The 27,809-nt window shown below is 38.6% G+C and overlaps 1 protein-coding gene across 1 annotated transcript in view; it reads right to left on the bottom strand.

Moving 5' to 3' along the window:
- Positions 1-978: 978 nt before the first annotated feature.
- Positions 979-27,809, bottom strand: part of LOC139468853 (uncharacterized) — a 54,231-nt gene continuing 27,400 nt past the window's right edge. Inside the window, exons 2-5 of the mRNA XM_071250985.1 lie at positions 14,779-15,075; positions 11,168-11,288; positions 3,671-3,921; positions 979-2,654 (exon numbers count right to left, since the gene is read on the bottom strand). Coding sequence (XP_071107086.1) covers positions 2,519-2,654; positions 3,671-3,921; positions 11,168-11,288; positions 14,779-14,984 — 714 coding nt within the window. The 5' untranslated portion in view covers positions 14,985-15,075 and the 3' untranslated portion in view covers positions 979-2,518. The remainder of the gene's footprint in view (positions 2,655-3,670; positions 3,922-11,167; positions 11,289-14,778; positions 15,076-27,809) is intronic.

Here is a 27,809-nt window from a genome sequence, read left to right as displayed (position 1 = left end):
ACAAAATAAGAGTTAAATAAAACTCATTCATCAAACATGGTGCTTTCATTCTAGAAAGAAATCAAAGTTGTCCGAATTTGATATATGCGTAATGTTTATGTTTTTACGTCAAAATGTAACAAACATTAAATACATCAGTTTAAAACACCGTCATAGTTAACATTGTGAAGCGAACAAAGTGTTATGTAATGATATGATAAAACTTGAATGAGGGATCAAAGGTTTCTCAGGGGGAGTTGAAAGGTTGAATTCGGGACATGGGGAGGAAGGTATGGAGGGTGTTGAAAGTATGGGACCAGTGGGATGTATGGAGGATTGAGGGGTAAGAATGGAGAGAAGAGGGATATGGCATTAAGGAATGGCGAGGAGAAAAGAACCACAAGTTGAAGGATGGTTGACAAGAATGTATGTTAAAGGAATGAGGTGAGAAGGGATGGAAAGTAGACGGGATGGACTGAGAAGCACTGGGGGGTTGATGGATTAGAAGGATGGTTGCAAGTTAAAGGATGGTGCTGACAGGAACAGTTTGGCGATTTGAAGAAGGGGGTGGATTGAGAAGGGTTTGAAAGATCAGGAGAGGTGATGTGAAGGTCTGAAAAGGATGACAAGGTAAACAGGGATGGACTACGAATTGTGGATGCGATTTGGAAAGGGAGGGTTAACTTTGTAGGCTGAGCAGGATGACACGGTGATTTATGGGAGTTAGGGTTTGCCGGGTCATGTTGGCGCGTGACGAAATACAGGGATGAGAAGTGAGGGTTGGTAAACGGGGCAAGATGGAGAAATAAGGGGTTTGAATTTTGAAGTATGGCCCTCAATCTAAGGAGTGAGTGAGTGAGTGAGTTGGGTTCAACGCCGCTTTTAACAGTATTCCAGTTATATCACAGCGTGTCAGCTTAATGTGGGAGGAAATCCCGAAGTGATGCAGGTCTCAGACGTTTGCCGCTTCAGTGAAACCCATGAGCACGGTTAGGTGCTGACAAACCTAGAAACATAGTCGGGGCGAACCTGGATTCAAACCAACAATCAAGGGACGCAACTCTACACAGCGATCAATCTGACGAGGGAGATGGAGGTTGGTGAGAGGGATGTTAAAGTTAAGATGTATTGAAGGGTTGGGAGGACAGAGGGAGGAGTAGGGAGGAATGGGGTATTTTAGATGAGGAAGATGCACGGTAGGTAAGGGGTTTAGACAGGGTTGGGTTGAAGAATGTGGAGAGATGGAGGGGGAACGGTATGAAGAATTCAAGGGTTTCGTTACATGAAGAGATGTGTGAAATAGTTCCCACATATATCACGTGGTATCCAAGTGTCTCCTTGCTTGGACAGGACATGTGTATTTCCAGCATCTCAGTACACGACCTTGTATCCCGACTCTGTGATATCACGTCTTGCTTGAGTACATGCCATGCTTCTCCACATGTCCCAGTGTTATTCTGCTCCAAATGTCTTATGTTCAAACATCAGTGGTAACAGGGCACACAAGTATCATCAAACACAAAAACAGTTATTGTGCAGTCGGAACTGTCTAAGTAAAAGTTCCCAGTCAAGTTTCATCAGACATCGATATTGATTGTAAACCAACGACTGAAAAGAAGCGAAGACATCTACACTGACATCTTGCACACAATGTACAATGATATCCTGCTAAATAACTTGCAAATGACATACTTGAAAAATAGTTCATGTGCAAAATGTTATAGTGCCGTTATACGTTGATTAAAAGGCTTAGCGTAACATTTGCTGTACTGAAAGTTTAGTTTGTCCATCACTGACATGTGCTACTGTTTGTGATTATGTACAAGAGGATCATGGGTATTTCCCTGATCGAATATCAACATTAGGCTGTTCTCTGCTTCGACGCCATGAAAAATATGACGCATAGTCTTCTTAGTGATATATCGCAATGTCGATGACTTGTTCGTTTTTCCACTTGTAAAATATACACAAACACGAGACACAAAACATTATTCCATGTGGAAGCCATTGAAATTGGAGGCAGAATCAGTGAGCAGGGACTCTGGTGCATGGACATATAAACATGTGCCCAAAATGTTCAAACTACGTTTTAAAAGACGCCCAAACACTTTCACAAATGAAAAATGCGAAGAAATTACGTGTAGGCTATCCATTGTAATCTAAAACCAAATTCGGTATCCTAGATCGTCCTCCCACTGGTGCGTTGCGAAGTGGCTGCGTATATAGGTGATATTCGTATCCAGCTTTGAGGTGCTTCTCCGGCTCGTGCAGGACTTGTGGGACACCGGGCCTTCCGCCTTCTGTACGCTGCATTGCCCATAGACTCTGCTACAACTACCGACGTACATAGAACTCGCTACTTGCTGAGACCACACCACTTTGTATCAACTACAACATCTATCTTAATGCTCTAGACTTTAGTTCCACAACCAGTCTAGTTTAGCTCAGCCTGCTGCCCTGGGAAAGTCTTTCTGTCAGAAGGCCACAAAATATAGTTTGAGCAGGATTTATGTAATCTCCCATCACAATAGATGAAACTTCAGACTTTAACACTATCAGTCCTTACACCTCCGTTGATCATTAGTTCCGTCTCTTCTGCGTTAGACGGTGAGTGACGCAGAGCCGAGTCGGACACATCTTCCACTGTTATAGACACCATGGGCTTGGAGGGTGACCTGCAAATACATACTCACATGGGACATTGTTCTGAAGCGGTTTGGGAGCACGGGTGGCCCAGTCGTCTAAGGCGCCGCGATTCGCTGTGCAGAGTTGCGTCCCTTGAGCACGCCAGAAACCTATGATTGTGGGTTCGAATCCCGGTTCGCCCCGACTATGTTTCTAGGTTTGTCAGCACCATATCCGTGCTCGTGGGTTTCACCGAAGTGGTAAATGTCTGAGACCTGCATCACTTCGGGCTTTCCTCCCACATTAAGCTGACACGCCGCGATATGACTGGAATATTGTTTAAAGCGACGTTAAACCCAACTCACTCACTCACTCTGAAACGGTTTAATGTTGTTTAGACAGTCTGGTTATAGATAGTCACGAACTACTTTTGAGAATGGTTTACAATGAACTAGCTTCCTTGAACAGCTTAATGTTGCTTAGAGTGAGTGAGTGTTTGCTTTCAAGGCGCTTTAAACAATATTCCAGTCATATCAAGGCGTGTCAGCTTAAATTTGGAGAAACCGAGGTGATGCAAGTTTCAGACGTTTATTACTTCGGGAAACCCAAGAGCATTGGTATGGACTTGACAAACAGAGAATCATCGTCCTAGCGAACCGGAATTCCAACCCACGACAATAAGTTACTGGCGTGTTCAAGGGACGCAACTCTGCACAGTGAATTGAGACTCAGACGTCTGGGCCACCCGTTGCTCCTCAATGTGGTTGAGAAGACTGGTTGTGTTTGAGGAAGATTTTCTTTGGAAGAAACCACGTGCATCACTTCTTTTCTCCGAAAAAAATACATGGCGGGATATATCTATGTCTACATATGCGGCGTAAAACAAAATTCACTCTATCTCCCAAATATACCGTATAATAAATGAGATCAGTTCATGGAGCCAGTGGTGTACTCTACATGAATATGATATTCGTGAATCAATTGTGGATAATTAAATAAATAATTCATATCGAAGACTCCATTTATCTGACCATCAGACAGTAATCAATGAATTTGGGATACTTACGAACTGTCTATCGTAGAGAAGTTTTCCGATGGAGCAAGTGGTACTGCCTCTTCATCAGATCCCATGTTCGCGTGATATTGGTGCTGAGATGTGTGATGGTGAATGTGCCGGGGAGAGTGGTGCTCTCCCTTGTAACTGGGGCGACGAATGACTCCATCAGGCGATCCAAGATGGCTACCATTTTCATGGTGACTTCGTATACTAGCATGCGTTCCCTGGTTTCCTTTAGAATCGGATGACATCACAGAAGCCTGGAAGAAAAACAACTCTCTTGAAACCCTCGAAAACACGAGGCTTTGAAATCTGGACATGTTAATCTCATGATCTAAATACACCCACATCTCTCAAAAACAAGAAATGCTTAGTAATGCTTACGTTAACAGACCCGAGCGTTAATCATAATGTTATATACATAGTACATTTCTACCGGTGGATTCCGGGTTACGATAGGTCCATACACTATGCTTGTTGTACGACTGGACCACATGGACCCAGTCGTCAGGCTCGGTGGGTCCATGTTCATAACACCAATCACTGGTTTATCTAACTTAAACTCGATTATTTACAGGCTGTCGACATATGGCTGGAATATTGCTATTGCGTTAAACAACAAACAAACAAAACACAAAGCATTGTCCTTTCATTTTTACATTTCAAATTCGTGACTGGAAACATATTGCAAATTCGATTATTCTATGTTCGACTGTCTATACTGGCAAAGATTTAAATTCTCTGATAAATAAGTATATCCCCTAACAAATAACAAAAGATTCTGTTGCATTTGGTTGGCCGACCAAGCAAGTATTCTGCGTTCATGATTCCAAAAACCAAGAAAAAGGCCATGCCCACTAGCAGACTTCTGATTCTTCATTGGTTAATAATACAATGGGCGGAGCTTATTGTTGGATTATTGCGCTGTTTGTCTAGAGATGTGTGTGTTATTGATTAAATAAGCAGACTGTGAAGTTATTAGTTTTTACGTCTATATTCATCAGAATTGACTACAATATATTTTTGTTTTTATGAAGTTCCGAACGTAAAGAGCGGTGTGCACAATTTGCGTTAATACGATACGCGGATTTACATCGTGTGTACACCGGTTTCTATGTTAATATCTCCATCAATGCAAAACATACTGAAGTAAATTCTTTATACAAATGCATAATTATGTAAATATCAGTCTCGCAAAACAATCCCAACATAATGTGCCTCTTACATGAACACACAAACGACTCATGGAAACAGTTATATACACTTGTTTGATAGGCATTACTTAGAAGTTGACGGATGACAAGATAGACACAGTTTTTTTATGGATAACAACTTCTTGTTTTCCACTGACATGACTTTCATTTATAATATGATCCATGGTATATCAAATTACAATAAAAAACACCTCCAGTTGGGTGGCAGAAAATACTCCCGTATCTCAAACCTGTCTGACTAAGGTTAATTGAGGTGAAGTGAAAGGTCACCATGTCCCCATGTCTCCCACCGACTTGAAACTAGGCTAAACACCGTTGATGTCCCCCGGTACAGCATATAACGATATTGTTTAGTTTATGGACTTATATTTTGCTTGTATTTTGGCAATAATCAATAAATTTGATTTATTGGTTTAGTGAAGGAGCTTTATCATTGGACCAGGCCACATGTTCACTCAGTTTAACAGATAAAGAAGCAATTACGTTGTCAGCGGTTATATAAAACCAATCTTTGTGGAATGTTTATTTCTGAGTACCCAAGCTGGAAATGAACAGCTCTAAGTAACTGCCTATATTAGATAGTATCTTTTAAACTACCGTGTAATTGTTCATCTATCCCCGCACCTTATCACAGCATCCAAACAGACCCTTAATGTAGACTATACACAACCCTTGAATGTGTGGTTCGCAGTGATTCCTTGCTTTCCTTGCAGATTTCCAAATGTTAAAGGATTACGAACAAAAAATTCCCCTAGTAAAGTCAGTCAGCACCATTAGAGGACCGAGGACCTATAGCGACTGACACGTGAGTGGTGGAGCCACCCCGAAAAATCGATCAGAAAAAATACTCCTGGGAAAAGAGACACTGTGCTTCCATGGTTGCGAATATCGACGAGGCCTGATAATGTTTTCCATCAGAATAAGCCAAAATTATTGATTCCATTGGCCTTCCCATGCTGTTTCCCTGACCGGGATTTCCAGACCTTCTGCTGTTCCTGTGTAAAAGATGTTGTCTCATTTCCGAATGTCAGTGCTTAATAGATCCCGACATTTATATCATTGATTCAGTCAACTGTCCTTTGGTCAAATGTTTTGGTCAAATATCGTTAGATAAATATCGCAATTCCAGTTAGTTAGTTACCCTTGTCAGCTTTCCAATGGTTCTGCAAACTGGGTCAGTGCGTCATTTAATTGTTTGACACCTGGTTTGATGTTCTGGAGATGTTTTATATATAGCATATGCAAGTGAGTAATATCATTATTTTCTACATAGTGGAGCATCAGATCATACCATCTGTGTAACCAAGACATACAATACATGACGTTCGCTAGGATGAAGAATAATTCAGGACTTCTTATCATCAATAGCCGTCACAGCCAGGGATAGTAATGACAAACTGAAGTTAATCCCGTTCATTACAGCCATGGCACTAGGCGTCAATAAACACAATCAATGTTGTTCATTAACCGCCAAGATGCTAGAAACTATTACTGAAGGGGTATTTGGCAAGAGATAGATGACCCTAGAACATGTCTATGGCATCAATCTTTATTAAGACATTCTTCTTATAAAAATAACATTTGAAATTAAAAGAAACGTTTTAAAAGCTTATGTAAAAAAACTAGAAATGGAGGTATTTGAAACAAAACATTTTCAATTCATTTCTTGTCTTTGAGCGCAATATACTATATAGGTCATCATTGTCAACTTGTGTTTAAAATGTAAACTTCTTGTGGATATTTCACGTCAGAATATGTACCAGTCCCTCATTCTAGTCAACACAATTAAATTGAGATCGTGTTGTCACGAAATATGACCTGGCTCACATGTTCAAGCTATCAACCACAGGTTGGAGTGTTTACATGCCGCAGGGAAATAGATATAGCTTCAACAACCTATACGAACGTATAGGTCCAAAGACAAGACAAAACAACATCACTGTATGTATTCTAGTGTCATGGCACATTTCATCATTGTTTAATGTGACGCTTGTCTTGCTCGGGCGATATCTTTAACGTGTAGCGTTGTTTCAAAAGTACACGAACGATAGCATGACAAAAAACTATCAAGATACCACATTAAATCACGGCTAATAAAGGAAATACGGATGTTTCAGTGCATTTCTGTTTCTCACTTCCAGAAATGTATCAGGAGTTAGGACATACATGATGAGCGTGCAACTATATCTTGGTCGTTGCGCGTATAGTTTACGTGGGGTTATTGATAAGTACTGAGCCTCACATAGAAAGAGAAAGAGTTAGCCTAACTTATTGTTCACTATATAACTTCCACAATGATACATTTTTTTCTCTCTTGGTTTTCCAAATCGTTCTCTATAGCTGATATGACGCCAACGCTGAAGTCGAAATTCCTTCCGGATAGAGCTTTCTTCATGTTTGGGTGTGGATGCCTTTTCAGCGAGTATTTAATCACGGCCTGTTACTTAAGTTTGTCCATTTTCAAAGGTCATAGACTCAGGCTTATTGTATTGACTTGTCCAGCCAAACAATTTGCACAATTGTCTTTTGTGGATATACCTCTAAGACATAAAGTAGTGTCCACGACAAGAGATTTCACTGTTACGCAATTACTTTTAATGTGAGGATTCAATCAATCAACCTTCGTACATATGGTTCATGTATTGCGGCATAGGGACGCACCATTGAATATTCTTGGACTGGAATGGCTACAATGTTTGTTAGAGACAGAATCACTTATTGATCACTTCATCAAAATACGCAATGTTTTTTTTCTGCAGAAGGTAGAACCCCCAATTCAATATATTGTATAGCAATCTGAGTAACATTATTTTGACATGGAACAAATTTGGAACCCCATTTTAATGGAATCTCCATCGACAGGTAATCGAGACTGATTACTTTCTGGCATTGACGTTTTATATCACATTGTAGGGTCATTGGCCTGTTGTAATGGTTTACAGGTCGATATACATATATCCTCAAATGTTCGGTTTGGCTCAACCTGGTTAATGTGATAGTTCTTGTAGGGCGATTCGACCTGAACACTAAACTAGTCTGGTGTTTTGCATCGGGTTATCAGTTCGCATGTATACATAAATATACAAAAGTACCACTTACTGTACCAGCGTGTGTGTTATACAATTACATTATAATTTGCATTAATCGGTTTCATGGGACGTGAGACCACACAAACATACGTGCTTCTTGAGCTTTTGTTTAAAAAATGGATCCCCTTTAATCCAAGAAAGGGCAGATTATTGTATGTGGGTATCCTTGTCCAAATGAAACGAATATGAATCATGCAACTGTAACTTTGGTGTTCAGGGTTTAACGCCAAAACGTGTAAGATAGGGGTGGTGGTGTCATATTACACAATTGAAAAAGGGTAATATGAAACCCTTGCACTCATTATTTCGTTTTTTACTTATCATGTTTTATTGTAGAATACATACATATAACATCTCTTTTCTTCCTCGAAATGGAAAAAAAATCGTTTTAGAGAAAGCATTAATATATTTAACGTTCGTGCAATTACAACAGTTAGATGTCCTAAAGTATGTCAATGCGCATCGAACTTGAATGACATTGGTCAGAAACGAGTACGTATTGAGTTTGAGACAATCAATGTTATAAGTCAAAACAAGCAATAAGGCCCCAGGGTCGATGGAGTTGAATTGTGTTCGTTCTCTTAATTTCAATTACCCTTCAAATAACATTTGAATAAGGAGATAATGGCGGATCAGACCACGGTGAAAATATTCATCCAATCTTCATGATAATATGGTCGAACATACAATTAAGTAAGAATTTATCCATCTACCCGCCTCTCGAGTATTCCTACACTGATCACATATAACGAGTTTTATCCATCCAGCCATTAACAAGATCCCGCCATATTGATCAGCGATGAGGCCACCTATCCATTCATCTGGCCGCCATAGAAGTCAAAGCCCACTGGTGATTACTTCGGTGCTAAGGTTGTCTATATAACTAAACATGGGGCACATCACGTCTTCGACGCTATAGGATGCTTCGTATATCTAGCAACAGCACCACGAGGAAGCCTCCAACAGGCCTCATTTTCTGGTAATTGCGCATTCGTGTTGTAGGGAAGACCGACGGCAAATAGCTGAGATTCCCCCATCCCCACGGTAGTCCCCTGCATGCTGTACAATGCACTAATAAAAACAACTAGTTCTTGAATAACGGCATATCTCGAATGCTGGCTTTTCACGAAGTCTGTAATCTCTTGACATCTTGCTTCTCTTCACATTTCGTTTTAAGAAGTGGGTCAGTTGGGCGATTTTAATTGTAATGTTTATTGCGATTTCCCAATCACTCTAATATATATTCACATTTGTACCAGAATGCCTCTTCAAATAAATGTACAGTACAGTATCTGTTATACCAATGTTGGTATATATTCAGTTTGACGCCAAGGAACACCATGCGCTGATTTCGCATGCATAAAAAAACTCAATGAATTTAGGATGGTGAAAAAGTTTAGATCTCTGATAGGGAAAAAGCCTTTTTAAGCATGGCCTAAAAGTTATCCCACTGTACACATGTTCACATCATGCATGTTCATATAACACAGGGAGATCAGCTCAGCTAGACTGAAAAATTAGAAATATATATTTATCAAATTAACTCATAATAGTATTTCAAATAAAACACAATTTTCATAATGATGGCCATTTGCTTCAAAGTGTTATTGCTTGAAGAAGATCACAGCAATTTGATACCATTTTAAGATATATAATTTAAAGAAGCTCTATTTTATGAGTATAATAATAAATTATACAAGAGGAGAACATTTCATTATTATATTGAATTCAAAAACACAAATAATGACAATTTGACAATTTCTCCAGCTTACAAACATATAAAACTAAGAGGGACTCTTAATAATTCCGTGGCTTTATAGTATTAAACGCAATCATAATTTTATTAACTATTGCCGAATACAAACATAAGTAAATCCTGTTATCATGTTAATTCTTTACAGTGTCAGTTCCTGTTCATTCAGCCATGGCATGAGAACATTATGATTACGTATCTGAAAACCTTTTGTAATTTCCCTAACATCAAATCACGTATCTAAATTGACTTGTAAGAAATTGAACGTCGACAGTATTTAATAACTACGCATGATTTGCACAAAATGCATATTGATATGGAACATGGAACTGCAAGGTAGCCTAGAGCATCCTGACGGTATCTTTCCTCCTGGGATCGTCTAGATTGAAACATTTCCGCAGTTTTCAATGGTTACGAAAATGAATAAGAGCGACCAAATATATTTTGACGTTGATCGCCTTGAAGGCAATGTTTCCGAAATAACGGAATTTGATTATGTATACTAATGGTCACAAATGCAAATTAATGAATTCATAACTTGGAACATGAAGCGAAAGTCAAAGGAAAATACGGAAATACGATAACAGTATATAGTGTTTTTAGTAAAATCCCTCTTCATGAAAATGACAACCCTTATATCCATGCGTACGCTTTAATAGACATTCATATATCTCCTTACGACAAACACAGCCATTATTTCAATATTATTCCACAAACACCTGTCACGCATATAATTATACAGCTATTATTTCAATATTATTCTACAAACACCTTATACTTCTACAGAGATTGATGAATCCAATCCCATCAAACATCTGTGCATACATGATATACCTTTATTTCCATTGGAGTCTGTTTCGGCGGATAATCGAGACTTTCTATTCTCTGGCGTTGACGTTTGAAAAGTGTACATACTTCATACGTGTACTCAAAGACAAAATAACATCCCTCTTTTCTTTGAATTGCGTGTGTTCTACAAGCCCTTAGTACAAGTAGCAGCGAGTCTATATTCTAATCCGCTTCTCCATTCCTTATTTCTACCTATTTTACATATTGTAATTGTCGTAAGAGGCGACAAACGAGATCGGGTGGTCAGGTTCACTGACTTATTTGATGCATGTCATCGATCCGAATTTCGTGGATCGATGTTCATGATGTCAATCACTGGATTGTCTGCTCCAGAGTTGATTATTTATAGACCACCGTCATAAAGCTGGAATATCAACGCTGTAGCGTTAAACAACAAACAATCATATTGTAATTGGATTTTGTAAATATTATGGATCTGATATTCTAATTTGGAAAGCTTGTACCTAATCCGTTTCACAATTGAGAATAAAATGTGTTTTAAAAAAGCATATATTTAAGAGCGTTCATACTGATTCCTTGATCGCAGCTTCTCGACATTTGTACCTGTAATTACACGTAAAAATACATGTTTTCTTCTTACCTGCTGGTTGGCCTCTCTCCGGGTCTGATCCCCCATTCCGTAGCAACAATAGTAAACCACAGCTCCAAACAGCATGCCCACACCCAGAGTGCACATAGTAGGGCCTATAGCTTTGTACATGCTGTGAATAAAACATGGTAAAGGAAGAGAATATATGGATGTCAACTTCTTTATTATGAGGAACACAACGTTTCGGAGTATATGCTTACTCCTTCATCAGGCGAATGGATACCATGGGACAGAGAGCATATATATGTACAGGTAAGGACAGCAAAATAATAAGATTACAAAAGGGTCGAAACTAACAAGGGAAGCCATCAGCGCCAATCATCTGTTGGATTCTATTGTCTATTGCTAATCACCTATCAGCGCCAATCATCTGTTGGCTTCCCTTGTTAGTTTCTATCCTTTGTGATTTTCTAGCTTTTATTATCTTATTATTTTGTTGTCCTTATCTGTGCATACATATGATCTCTGCCTCATGGCATTAATTCACCTGATGAAGGAGGAAACATATACTCCGAAACGTTGTGTTCCTCATAATAAAGAAGTTGACATCTATATATTCTCTTCCTAATGTGTATCACTTCTACATGCCTTTCAAAGACCTAAAACATGGTTAGTGTCAGACTTATTGTATGACCATATCGGATCTGTTATAGCGGTGAAACCAAATATTTAAGCAGAAATCTACAAAAAATGAATGTCACCTATTTTTTAATTAGAACATATACATGTATCATGCAAGTATCTCTGTGTCTGAACTTACTTAAAGGGGCACTGATCTAACGCCATTCCCCGGACTGGTTGTTGCCTTTGTTATTGTTTTTTCCCCCGTGAGTACCCGGATGATACGCAACGCAACTGAGCGTGACCAGAGACTGGGCTACCGTCTGCAAGGACAGCTAAATAAACTTGGAGGCAATATTTGTTTTACGCATTTTTGCATAAACACTGATTGGTTAACTGTGATCTATAAAGATTCGACAAAGGGCGCATGTTAAATAATTTCTTTAGCCTAAACAAACAGACAAAAAGAACGGCGGAGCTCATCGGAAGTCGTCATTTGGAAATACCCCAGATGGTTATAGTTTAATACTAAAAAAAGTATCCATGCAGTGAAAGCATTTTCGGATTTCGGATTGTGTAATACGATTACTACTACCTTGTTGTCATACACGTTTTCTCGTATAACCCTACACTTGTGTATTTGTCGTCATTCACTTGATGCTCAGTTAATGAATTTATTACAGGTACAATTAGTGGTAGCACCACTTAGATTACCTGACAAAGGTTCTCATTTGGCATTTATTGTGTCTGGGGTAATTATTCAATCTAAATCCAGGTTTGAAGTGAGGTTATGTAATATGGACGTGGCAGCCCAGCAAGAGATGAATGATCAGTTGATTTACTTTTTTTGGTAAATTAACGGATCGTTCCTAGTCATCAAAGGATTAACAGAAAATACGCTGATTGATTAATCACTGTTATCTTGCACAGTGGATATGTCAAAAGTGAGTGTTCACATGTTTAGGTTTACTAAAACAAAGGGAACACACTCATATCATGGCGTGAAGTGCCGATGTAAAAACAACATACAATTTGTTTAAAGGGTTAACTGATAATACGTTGATTGGTTGCTCATTGTTATCAAACTCAATGGATTTTTTAGGAACCGTCGACGTAATGAAAATAGTTGTCACGTGGCCTTTCTCAGCCGACCCTTGAGACTTGACACCCGAAACGATATATATCTTTTAGAATATTTGATAGTTACAGAGATACGTGACATCGAATAAGTTATTTTGTATAGCTGCAGACGAGTGGGATATTATTCCTTTGTGTGGATATTCACGGATACATTCCTCGAATAAGGAAGCTGCCTATTTATACACATAAATTTGGTAAGTTGTAATTATGGTATTTGCATTTTGTTTTCCTTCATTTGAACCGATTCGTTCTTGTTTTTCTACGTCTTGGTTGGGAAATTCTTCAATGCGCGATAGACGTTGTTTTCACAGGTCATTTCCAATGTAAGCGTGTATAGATTACCGTCAATTTGTAAAATGTGATTCTCTCAGGCAATTTTTAAAATGTGTAAATATTTCAGTCATTTTGACTAAAAAATCTGTCCAGATTGATTAAGACGATCAAAAGGGCCTACAAACATCACAACAGATTATTATGTAGGATTAGAAGCCAAACAACATAGAAATGTACTTTTCAACGTAACATTTTCAGTCTCTTGGTGATGACATCAAGCATACAAATGTTTGGAATTCGTTATCATAATAATACAGATGGAAATGTTTTTCAGTCACTTTGTAAAAAAACTGAATATTTAGACGTTTAATAAATATGTTACACATTTTGACAGCAAAAAAATATACACACTATAAAAAAAGCAATGCTCAGGTGAAATATTTTCATTTGTGTTGCAAGTCAAAATAGTGTAAACGAAAATCGCAAAATTACCAAGCAAGTGACTTATCCAAACTTCGTCACCATTACCGATGCTACCCACAAAGATGCCTACATTTCCTTATTATCTCGAAAACTGTATTTCATTTTGTTGATCAATGTGACCATACGCTCTTATTACTACCGGTATCCATAAAAGTGACTAATGCGCTTACGAATGGCGCAACAGAGGTCGCGAGCTAGTCTAGATTTCTGCTCTACATCCGGGTACTCACTGGGAAAAAACAATAACAAAGGCAACAACCAGTCCCGGGGAATTGCGTTAGATCAGTGCCCCTTTAATGACAACAGAAACCAATTTATCAAAAAAATGATACCAGGACAATCAGTATGTGATGCTTTGTTTCTTGTTTAACCTTACAATATAAGTATTAGCCACAAATCCAATCTTATATCATTTTCGTTTTTTAAGCATCATGACTACCATAATATTGTTCGTGTTACACTTAATATTCTTACGAAACTGATGACATATTTATGTGTGAGTTTCCAGAAAAAATACTTTCATGGAGGAAATGACTCACAAATACCATATGACCAGCCAGTGTGGAGGAGGTGCATGTATTTGTATTAAAACACAGGAAAGAATATGCGTTATTGGTTTTATCTACAAACTGATTCTTATTTAGATACATCCATACGTGTTAATCTCCCCAGACTAACACCGGATTTAGTTTAAGTGGTATAATATAAGCCTGGCTACCTAAATATTAATCAGATTCAAAGACTACCAGATGCATAGCTATACTAATTGAATTTGGTTCAATGTTTAATCCCTGAAACAACATTCCACTAGATCACATTACCCTTCGCTTCTTTGAACATTTGAAATATGTCTGAATATGATTGCTATTCCTGCATATTGATTCTGGTCAAATGACCCCACATCCTAATATTTACCGGTTTAATAATATATTGAAAAGTCGCCTACACCAACATTTTGCCAAATCTAATCAGTAATGATTCAAATAGTGGACTACGGATCAATTTCACTCTGATGGTCATATGTTTTTCATAATCAAATATACCGACAGCCTATCTATCAAGATATATAATTCATAAGACAGACAGACAGGTGTTCCCTAGCTTTAAATTTAATATATACGAATATTGGCACAACAAATACTTACATTCCTTTCCCAGGAGACATCGAGTCAGTGTCCTTTGCCTGTTGTATTCCGAGAATCGTCAAAATCAGCCCCGGAATAAAGAGGATGGATCCCACAAGTATTATCATTAACAAGCGACCGAGGGAGAAGGTGTGGGGTCTGTTGTATAGTCGCCGGGCCCGCTGACTGCGGTGCCGCAGAATGTTGGCGTGCAGTGCAGGCCTCATGACGTCAGGGTGACGAAATCACAAATAATGAAAGACTGAGAGTATCAGATTGGCGTCACTTGAATCCCAACACTTGGCCTCACATATTGACCTGGAAAAAGACATACAAATTTTAATGGATAACGACAGGGTGAGTTAGTGAGTGAATGAGTAAGCTGGGTTAAACGCCGCTTTGAACAGTTATATCACGGCGTTTAAGTTTGATGTGGAAGGAAATCCCGAAGTGATGCAGGTCTCAGACATTTACCACTTCGGTGAGACCAACGAGCACGTGCACGGTGCTGACAAACTTAGAAACATAATCGGGGCGAACCGGGATTCGAAACCACAATCATAGGTTTCTCGCGTGCACAAGGGAAGCAACTCTGCACAGCGAGAATCACAACAAACATAGAAAATGCATGAGTGAAAAAAAATATTATTTAATTAGTGCTAATTATGAAGTCGAAATGTGGTTTCACAAGTAATGAGTTAATTCAAAATGCAAAGACTATATACCATAAAGGGCGTGCTCGAATAATTTGATGGGAGTGCGTGTGGCCCAGTCGTCAAAGGCGCCGCAATTCGCTATGCAATTCGCTTCGGCATGCCATTAACCATCTCAACCTACCTGGTACCCATTCACAGCTGAATGAACAGAAACAAATGTGTCCACATTCGACAAAACATAAACTAAATTCAGCACGAATATGCCAGTGGAGCTCTAATGACATGGAATTAACATACTAAATAGCTCAATTACATACATCAGCTGACAAGAACTCCTCCATACACGTGGAGCTATCTTATATATCTGTATGAAGCATGGATTCAGGGTAGCCTGACGTACCCAACGCCAGATTAAACAGGGATGAACTGGCGGCGTGTGCCTCCTTCCACGACAGCGTGGATAATTAACCACTGGTTCTTTTCAGTCGACGTGGTATAATTGTAATAGTGTTTACTGTGGTGTTAGACAATATTAGTCCGCATCTGGCTTACGATCCACACAAGGCATACCGTACAAGTTATTTCACAATGTCTATAGTGTTGTTGAGGTAATACAGACACCGTTGACGTGCATAAAAGTGACAAAACCTTTTCAGTCGGTGTGCTTCATGTTATGTCATTTTGTAATTGCTGTCGTATGTGCATTATTAACTAATTAGCACAACGCTGAAGAATAAATAATTGCTGCTCACTCTCATTCGGCAAACATGAAAAATAAACTCATTCGACAAAATCGGAATAACACAAACATTCATGTTCATATAATTATCGATATAATTACTCATCTTATAGCAAGAGCATCGCATCTAGTTTATAGGGAGCGGCCATACCGACGTGGAATTACCAATGACACCGCCAATCACATAGAATTACATTGTCATCATATCATGACAAGATCACGATATCTGTAAGCAATTACGTTGACAGCGCTACCGCCGTAACAATAACACTTTAACAATATGGAATTATCAAGTCAGAATACCATTATGGACAAACGGTTATAGAACTGAAAACCTGTTTATACTTCTGAACCAATGACCCATGCTTACTGTGAATGTCATAATCATTATATGCAACAACTGTGGTAAAGTGGTTTCTTATTGGTCAATAGGAGGTATTAAATCCTAATAACATACATCACATCTCGTTTTAGGTCCAATTTTAACGTAATAATATACATGTATATCAAAATGTATATATACTGCATCGACAAAGGGTTTTTTATCACAATCAACATGGTATTTTCTAATAGAGTGACCTTTTCGTTCAGAATAGAACATTATCGCATTTAATTACCGTAAACAGCAGAGAAAATCATGTGTGATAAATAAGGTGAGGTGGGGTAAAATATAATCTGATTTAACGTCGTGTTCAAGTGTATAGCACTTATATAGCGTCGTGCGTCCACGTGTGGGTGGCTGCTTGTACTTGTGCGGGCGTATGCCGGTTTTGTAGTGATAGTCTCCTGAGACACCATACCGCATCTTAACATGGAGGCCCCATTCAGACACAGTATACTGACCCCGAGCCGACCAGTACTTGTTTTAGCTCCTTAATGCCGGGCGCCGGGCAGGGCAACAACAAGTACCTATTTTAACATCTTTTGGTATGACGTGACCTTGGATCAAACGACTGACATTTCCCTCTTCGGGCAGACGCTCTATCCACTAGACCACGGAGGCGGTCGTGATAAATAATAGGTTTGCCATTTTCTCGACAAATATGTCTCTAACTTTAATCCCTCACTGCACTACTGATATGACATTAATGCCTTGCCACGAAGTGAAATCATAAGACACTCAAAAGTACAAAGTGATGTTTTAAGACAAACTAAGTAATATATGCTATGATCAAACATTCACCACAAGAGTGTTAATTAAACGACTAGTTTGCCTATATAAAATTACTCACGGACCTTTGCGATGTGTATTTACTCCAATTACTTTTACTCTAGTTATCTGGTTTCAAATGATGACAGAAAAATACCACGGACACAGACGAAACAAAAGCGCCCACACATCCGATTTTTTCGAGTTATCCAGATTCGACTAAAAATATAATAATAACTCAGTCGCGACCTATGGACGAATATAGATAACAAACACATGTAATTAATAAGGTCACTTAACGATATGATATTACCAGACACCACCATCTTAATCTTACTGAGCCATTCCTTGATAAATATTTATCTGTATTCACCATGAAGACACACTTCTACAATTAACCATATAAGCATGGACTGATCGTATGAATTAACTTATCTCTGTCGACCTTCCACCGTACCGGCTCTGACAACAACTTCCTGATATTGATTCAGCGTAAACACGTAGCACCGACGACCAAAGTGTTTGGTGTATAATGTGCCGGGAGTGTTCTTTGAAGAGTTCCTTGATATAGTTTCCTGTTACATAATAATATCCAAGGTGTTGAATTAGATCGATATTACATAGATAAGATAAAGGTTTGAAACGTCCAAACTCTGAATTAAAAAACGTATGTAGTTGCATCATGTTTTTAATTCTGTATAAAAAAAGACCTTATGCATTCACTTTCTCTCCAAATTAGAAAAAAAGAATAATTGCCCGTTTACAACTGAAGAATGATGTTTTCTTGTAATCATATAATACATGCAACTGGGTACAGACACAGGCAGGATGTTGTGTGCATTATGTGTCGTCATAGATCAGATACAATATTATATCGTCAGAGTTGGTATTGATTTTGTTAAAATGATTGTAAGATACTCACCGACATAAGACACGCGAATACTATACATGTTGGTTAATATATGAAGAATTACTAATATTCAAGAGATATTACATAGGTTCGATGCACAAACAAACATACTGGAATGTTGTGTGAATCGACGCTCATGAACGCATCATATGTGACGTCATAGATCCATGACGAGATCTCGACATGACCATAATTGTCCCGTGCAGGATAAGCGTGTAAAATTTAATCACGTGCAGCATGTCGTGATAAGAATAGAGACACTCTAGGGTAACACTTGACTTATTGTTAGTTTTGTCATTAAATAGTACACACTGGAAACATCTCTTCTTAACGTACATACTTGTCCAAATGTGTCTATGGTTCGCGTTTCTTCTGGCGGTGAGTATATATACTGATCTCGATAGAGATATATAATGTGATCAGATCAGATAGCCTGTACCAAAAAAGGAGGAGAGGTATCATTTTCAAATTGAAATTGAATGAATAATGACTTATTCTATTCTCAACGCTTTGAAACAGAAATAGAAAATTAACGAGATCATGTTCTGTCCTGTATGCGGTATACTAAACATGTATCCATGGTTGAGGAAGAGGTGTTGAGATGGAGATGAACTCGTCGCACGTCAAGGTAGGGTGTCTGGTACACAGACAGGCACTAATGGTATTGCACGCTGCTCGTGGGGGAATGGGGGATTAAGCAGCTTTTAGCCATATTGCAGCAGTATTCTGGTGGGCACAAACACTCACAGGGAATCAACTCGGGACATCAGCGTGACGAGCGAATGCCTCAACCAAACCAGCACACCATCTCTCCCACACACCTAGAAGCTGTTCCTATACTAATCTGTCGGCCAAAAGAAATTATTCACTTGGAAAAAATACCTGTTTCAAATACATCACTATCAAAACCATTTCTTGTTTTCACTTTTAGCCACCACGAAACGTGGGTGTATGCTTTCTTTAAAAAATACAACTAACCAATTTTATATCAACCAAAACCTAAAAATGTCTGTGCAACTCCTACGCAGAATAAACTGATATTTAAAAAAAACTTATTTATGCGATAAAAATTATCATATGGTAAATGCGCAGACAATTCAAAATTTAAAACAAAGGGAGATATGTTGTGGCAATTGATCGCACCACTACTGTGATATGTGCAGGAGGGTGTCCAATATGGGTGTTTAAATCAGTGCTTTCAAGCGCTTGGTACATTTTTAGAAGAATTTCACTCTAACTGATAAGAGTTTAAAATGTTAAAGAGGAACTAGGCTCGATTAAAATGGATTATGATTATCTATCTTTCCTAACTGGGACGCAAGTTGCAGTAAAATGGACTCGTTATATGTCAGTTTAACTATCTTTCCTGAATCTGATGCCAAGTTTCAATGAAATTAGCTGATAGCTGTATCTTGCCTTTACAGGGAAACAAAGTTGCAGTAAAATGGTCCTTAAATGTTAGTTGGTCTAAAGTACGCAAAAGAGAATAGAACGTCGTCGTATAATGGAGGCTTACCGCTAGTAGATCTACCTTTCGTAATGAGTAACACAATGGTCGCAAGTAAATTATGATCGTTTCAAGTTAGTGGTTCAGCTTTGAAATACAACAACCGAGGTAGGAAAGATCGCAACGCGTAACTGGGGCTACGTGGCCCATTACGGGTTAAAACAGCCTTAGGGCTGACACTGAGATGACGGAGCCGTTTCCAAGTATGCAGTGAACGACAGTGCCAGATTTAAGACTCCTTAATGTCAGTAAAGCAAGCCCACGTCGCTGTGCGGAGATTAAGACAGTGTTAGCGCTTAGATTGCTTCTTGCCTGTGGGGCAGCGGTACAGGTCAGCCTACTGTGGCACTGCAGGGAGTTATCAGTCGTTATATCAAGGGAAGTGTCTGCATTGTGCTCAACAGATAGCACCATCGCATGACGGAGAAAATGTCAATATGGCCATCGATCTGCGTATCTCTTCGCCCTGGCCACTGCTACCACTATAATCAAAACACATCGCTGGAGTTGACACAAATTAATGATTGATTTCGACTCCGGTAATTTGAGCGTCATTAGTACTCCGCGTTCCACCGTGGATCAAGCAGCTGAAATCTTCTATGCTGCCGTGTCTGGGGATCATTTAGCAATATGGCGACATCCGCACAGGCAGGGACATTGGACACTGGTTCCTAGTTGAAATTTTGGTATTGATCAGCTTTCTCTTGTGATACAGACATTGTTTTACAAGCAGTATCATGGTATATCGTCTACTACATCTATGGGAAAGGTATGTCAGCAGACCCCCACTCGCGGGTTTCAACCAAGTGGTAAACGACCTGTGTCAGTTTGGGTTTTCTTCCCGTATAACGCTGACATTGATATAACTGACATAGTAGTAAATTCAAACTGAACCTAACTCCCTGGTGGAATATCAAGACGCGTGATGGAGTGCCATGTTGATGTGAGACAAGGATTTTCTCAACGGTTGCCCGTGTTTTGCAGCATTCTTCGTCCATATACGCTTTGACACCATGTGTCCTCATTCTGAATATGTCACATGACCTATTTGTCCCGCGGCATGTTTTCCCACAAACGTGCCATCTGTTCTCACACACCAGCGGTATTGATATGAAATAAATGTTGTTGGTGTGGTTATAGATTACATTAATAAGGTGCTGGATGGGAATCAAAATTTGAATATAAATAACGTATTTATGTATGCATAGAGTAACTGAAAATGACAGAATCATTACATGCGTTGTCCATGACACTGACAAGATTTATTACTATGGCATGTTCTGTTGGAATGACATAACACGATTAACAGGATATAGGATATTAGTGTGGCCTAAAGTAGTTACAATAAGGGTCGTAATATTTATATGGCTTAGCACAGACTCAAACAGGAATGTAATATTGGTACAGGACAACATTGATCCAGACGAGAATGTCATATTGCTACAGGATAACATAGATCCAAAATAGGATGTAATATCGCTGCGGGATAACATAGTTCCAATAAGACGATATGATATTGTTATAGTTTAAGTCTCAATACACGATGTCATAGTGTTACAGGTTAATGTAGTCTCCATAGACGATGTCATAGTGTTACAGGTTAACGTAGTCTCCATAGACGATGTCATTGCGTTACAGGTTAACGTAGTCTCCATAGACGATGTCATAGTGTTACAGGTTAACGTAGTCTCCATAGATTTGTCATAGTGTTACAGGTTAACGTAGTCTCCATAGACTTGTCATAGTGTTACAGGTTAACGTAGTCTCCATAGATCATGTCATTGCGTTACAGGTTAACGTAGTCTCCATAGACGATGTCATAGTGTTACAGGTTAACGTAGTCTCCATAGACGATGTCATAGTGTTACAGGTTAACGTAGTCTCCATAGACGATGTCATTGCGTTACAGGTTAACGTAGTCTCCATAGACGATGTCATAGTGTTACAGGATAACGTAGTCTCCATAGACTTGTCATAGTGTTACAGGTTAACGTAGTCTCCATAGACGATGTCATAGTGTTACAGGTTAACGTAGTCTCCATAGACTTGTCATAGTGTTACAGGTTAACGTAGTCTCCATAGACTTGTCATAGTGTTACAGGTTAACGTAGTCTCCATAGACGATGTCATAGTGTTACAGGTTAACGTAGTCTTCATACACGATGTCATAGTGTTACAGGTTAACGTAGTCTCCATAGACGATGTCATTGTGTTACAGGTTAACTTAGTCTCCATAGACGATGTCATAGTGTTACATGAGTGAGTGAGTGAGGTTTTACGCCGCTTTTAGCAATATTCCAGCAATATCACGGCGGGGGACACCAGAAATGGGCTTCACACATTTAATACAATTCAAACAGACGATGACATATATTTATAGGGTAATCTACTTCCAACATACGATGTCATATTATTATAGGTTAAAACATTTCAAACATATGATGTCATATTGTTAAAGGTTAACAAATTTTCAATTGACTATGACATATGAATATTAGTTAATATACTCCCAACAGACGATGATATATTATTACAGGTTTAAACACTTACAACATATGGTGTCATATTGTTACAGGTTAACCAACTGCCAACATACGATGACATATTGTTATAGGTTAACCTACTTCCAACATACGATGACATATTGTTACAGGCTAACACACTTCCAACAGACGATGGCATATTGTTATAGGTTAACCTACGTCCAACATACGATGACATATTGTTCTAGGTTAACCTACTTCCAACATACGATGTCATATTATGATAGGGTAACACACTGCCAACATACGATGACATATTATTACAGGTCAACCTACTTCCAATAGACGAAGAAATTTTGTTATAGCCTAAGGTTAACCTACTTCCAACAGGCGATGACATATTGTTACAGGTTAACCTATTTCCAACACACAATGACATATTGTTACAGGTTAACCTACTTCCAACATACGATGACATATTGTTACAGGTTAACCTACTTCCAACATACGATGTCATATTATGATAGGGTAACACACTTCCAACATACTATGACATATTGTTACAGGTTAACCTAATTCCAATAGACGAAGAAATTTTGTTATAGGTTAACCTACTTCCAACAGGCGATGACATATTGTTATAGGTTAACCTACTTCCAACATACGATGACATATTGTTACAGGTTAACACATTTCTAACAGACGATGACATATTGTTTAAGGTTAACCTACTTCCAACATACGATGACATATGTATAGATGTACATGCTATTCAAAACGACAATGAAATATCGATCGTTGTATCGATTTATTTTAGCCTCAACCTTGATACTATTTCAATTAAATGTATTCATGGTGAAGATACGGGTGTCTGCAACGGTTAATGTGTTCGAGCTTTCTATCAGTTACGGAAAATAGTTCGAATTTATATAATATTGGCCCATTATATGTAATGCCCAGATGATATGAAAATACATGTTCTGAAAATGAAATGTGTATTGCAAAATAACAGCATCACAGTCATGGTGTAATACAAACCAATAAAGCACCAAACAAACCTGACGAAATGGAGTATCCGCTATTAAGAACAGCCTACCTATCTATAACCCGAAATGCATCCAAATAACATACTAATATTCGTACAATGATTATTTGTTACTGTAAATGGTTATGTGAAATGTGTCAAGATGAAATTGTCTTATAGTAAATAAGTAATATGAACTAAATTAAACCATCAAAGGATATGCTATAAACGGGGTACAAATCCATTTATGTAATCAAGGCACACAGCCTACCAGGATTGACTATACGTGGATGTCCACCACTATAAGTAATGATGTTGACAGTCACATGTAATTATCTTACTTCACCAAATTGCTTCTTTCTAACCTGGGGATATCCAAATTACCTTACCGCCCATATGACAGCTACGTGTAATGTTAAATCTAGTCCAATACATCAAATTACCTGCTCCGTGGATACTACACAAGAGGCACCACACAGAGAAAATGACATTTATGCGTGCTATTATGTGTGCACTCTCAGATCATTGGCAGACTACGATAGATGTTTCTGCGCTTCACGCAACGGATGTGCAAAGACTATGCGCCTGTGGGTGATCCAAGTGACAAGAAGAATTACACATTCATCCAATCTCAGTGAACTTCTTTTAATGCCATCACACTTGATTTGTTGGCATGATCTAATTTCACAGGAGCTGTCAATAATGGAATAAAAAATTAAAATACGTCATTGGCGTTTGCATGAATTTCGACACGCGAAATCTCATCTGCTTACCAAATTATGAAAACAATCATGTCACAAAATTCATCTTGGTCTTTGAAGGGCCTTCATGGAGGAGATTATGCAAACGAAGGAACAATTAAAGACTCATTTTTCACTGAGGAAGTCATTAATAACAACGGGTCACCCAGTCTCTACACTAGATCAGTTTTCTATACTAATTCAACGGCTAAAATGCAGTATATTATAATATTGTCTAGTATTTGTGAAAACGTTGTATTAACCCTCAAACCATATTTGATTTAACATTATGTATTCAAATGGAGACCATATGGTTCGACGTTCGAGGCTAATTTGAGGTTCGTTGGTTAGGAGGTTGATAAAGAGTACAAAGAGTGTTTTTCCATTCTACATTTAAACGATTAACCGTTAAGGATGTCTAAAATGCCAAATACATCTTTTTCTTCAATTAAATGTTATATAACTGCAGATTGCAACGATAAACAATTTTAGATATTGTTGGATTAGAATGACAAATTACCAAAAGCATGTTACAATTACATTTTATGCAACTGCGGAAAATGTTCTGTTTCAAGGTCGTTGGCGCTATTGTCCCCATCTTCATCCCAACAAAGTCTGCATCTAACACGCAATCAAAACATTCCCTCATATACTACACAGAGGGAAGTTGGGATTAGAGGTGGGGGTGAGAACGCATGGAAGAGAGATTGCAAGAAAAGGATGAGAGAGTGAGAGAGATTACAAGGACTGATCTAACTGTTGAACTAAACAGTATGTAATACCGTAACTGGCACCAGAATATCGTATCTAAGAGAGATTTCTTTCAGCCAACAGTTGGTGTATGGGACAACATCAATAGACAGTTACCCGAATGTCCTTATTGTCCACAAAAGTATTTCTGTAATTTCAAATCCATGCTCTAACCATACACACCAAACAATGTTTCTAATCCATACCTCCGTGTATAACAAACATATCCGATACCAGCAAGGTCTTCCCAACGTTTTTGTATCTAGGTAACACACCCAGCACCCTGCACCCAGCACCCAGCACCCAGCACCATACAGGAGGAACCGAAGCCTTGTCTCACATGGTCAATCTGGTACCTAAACAGTGTAGGATCCAGGGGATATGGAGGGGATTGATTTGGGGGCCCCAAATAACGTATCGTATGAACAGATCAATTGTTTTTTCTCTTTATTCTCATCATGCTAAACCGTAAATTGTCTCTAAAAACGTTTATGCGAGTGGTATAATTCAAAGTAATGTACCAAAAGACATGAATACAAATCCAACTTATTATTGTGGATATCAAGTAGTGTGTTTTACCCTAGAAAACCTTGAAGATTACTCTGCTTGGTGCAACCTCGGATATACACATTCTGTTCAGATTCTATCGTTCTGTGACACGTTGTTCAAATTATATTGTTCATTATTACCTTAGATGGTGCATTGTGCAAAATCTATTGTTCATTGTCACCTTAGGAGTTGCATTGTGCAAAATGCATTGTTCATTGTCACCTTATAAGACACTTTACTCATGCTATATGATTCACCTGAGATGGCACACCGAGCAATATTTTAAATTGTTTTTGCTCTTCATGACTCTGAATTATGCACATTATGCTAAACTGGGCAGCATTGTAAAAATCGCATTTTTAAAGCTATCCACATTCAGACCATGGTAACGCCATCGAACAAAGGTCTGGGAATTCATGAATTTCTAATGAATCCTCTTGGAGATTTAGTGTTGTTCAGATCTCTAAGGGAATAATAAAACTAGAATGATACAATTGTTGCTGGGCTCATGTGTGGTGTCCATGGCTGCCAGTCTGATAGCGATATTCCTACAATGGAAACACAGGGCTGCGTCTGATGCAAACTACTATTTCATGGTGCCAACATTGGTGCCAGTTAACATACATGCTAATTATGAAAACACGATATGATTACACAAAGCTTCAAAGTTGCTGGCGGAAATACGAGAGAGGTTCTCCCAGTATGCCTCTCATAAGAATATCGCAAATATACTTCTTCAAATAGAAGCAAACAAAACACCCAGACGTCTAGCGTTACAGAAATAAATGATATCCTAAGAGAATGGCCGATTGAAGGAATGTGTGCTATAACAATATTCATTTATAGTAACTTACGCATCAAGAATCACATTCTGTAGGATAGACCGCCTTCGTGGTGTAATGGCTAGAGCGTCTGCCCTGAGAGAGGAAGATTGGTGGTTCGATCCCTGGACGCGTCATACCAAATGACATTCAACGATAATTGATGTTATACTATGCATTGTGCTCGACCTAATGGGATACAACAAGGACTGATCGACCCAAGTCAGTATACTGTGTCTGCATTGGTACCCTTGCTAAACTGTAGTATGGTATGTCAGTGGGATAGCACTATAATATCGGTATAAGTCTGGACAAGTACAAGCGGCTATTCACACACGTGCATGCACGTTGCTATATAAGTGTTATAACCTTGAACGCAACATAACATTCACCTCACCTCAACTCACCTCACCTCACCTCGACACACCTCAACGCAACGCAACGCAACGCAACACAACGCAAAGCAACGTAACGCATCGCAACGCAGAGCAGCTCAGCTCAGCTCAACGCAGTGCAAGTCAAGGCAAGCTCAACTCAACTCAACTCATATCAACTCTGCACGATATCAGATACAGCGACGACAAGAAAAGATCATGAGCAGCACCTCTACTGAAATAGAGGGACATATAAGTGTACGTGTAGGTTTTTTTATGGTACTGATTTATTGTAAAATACCTGACCAAGACATTGCTATGGTGGTAAATATATAAAGAACATTTACATGGTTATAATTGTAACAGTAGGACAGATAACTAAGATAAATGTTATTAATACTGCATCATTAGGTGCGATTAGGTGCCTCACTCTGGCAAGTGTGGGTGGACAGGACTAAACCCAAAAAGTACGAGAATCTGTACTTTACTAAGAAAGTGTTATCCCAAATATAACATTTGTTAATACTGCATCTACAAGATTATCTTTTCAACTTCGAATGAAGGCCTGCGTCTCCTGGTACTGATGTAGTATTAAAAACCCCATAACATCACAGACATGATCAATCGGCAAACCCACGCTGACGCTATGTGAAAAACCTTGCTTGTAGCTTTTAACTTAGTACGACCCTATCCCTTGTGGCTGAACTTTTGAAGTCATGACATCAACAAAAACACGTCTGTCATCAACAAATGCCTGGATTCGAAAAATTATTTGAAGTACAGAATTATCACCAACATCACACGTCATCCTGACAGATAGGCTCAAAGAGAATGTGTATATACCTTTCACAAACATATGTCAGACACGTCATCAACCAGAATGTATGAAGACCCTCCAACGGAAGTCATAACCAAGTGCGGCCTGGGGCCATAATTCCAGGATATCTATTGCCAGGAATGCAAGTGGGCCAACTATCAAAACAGTTTGTGTTATATGTATAATTGTGTACAATTGATCTTTGTCTTAGAGGGAATAAACAACGGCAATAATGAACCTGTCTTAATAAAGGAAAACCTAAAATGAATAACTGCAATATAATCTTACATGTAGGACGATTGTATCAAATTCTAAAAATATGCTCCATGACAAAGATTCCCCAAAGAATACATACCGATTAACACATTTCAACTCTTCTGAAGTAACAAAACTGCACAAAAGCAAGTTTGTCTTCATGTCAAACATTCTGTAGAGCTAACCATGACAAGAAGCAGACATATCTTCATGACAAACAACTTTACATAAAAACACAGTGAGACATGTCTTCACAATAAAGGGTATACAAGTAAGA

This window comes from Haliotis cracherodii, unplaced genomic scaffold, assembly GCF_022045235.1.
Source record: "Haliotis cracherodii isolate W230 unplaced genomic scaffold, xgHalCrac1.p SCAF_2, whole genome shotgun sequence".
Lineage (NCBI taxonomy): Eukaryota > Metazoa > Mollusca > Gastropoda > Lepetellida > Haliotidae > Haliotis > Haliotis cracherodii.
Note: the sequence above shows the minus strand (reverse complement) of the source record. Positions and strands in the feature narration are given on the sequence as shown.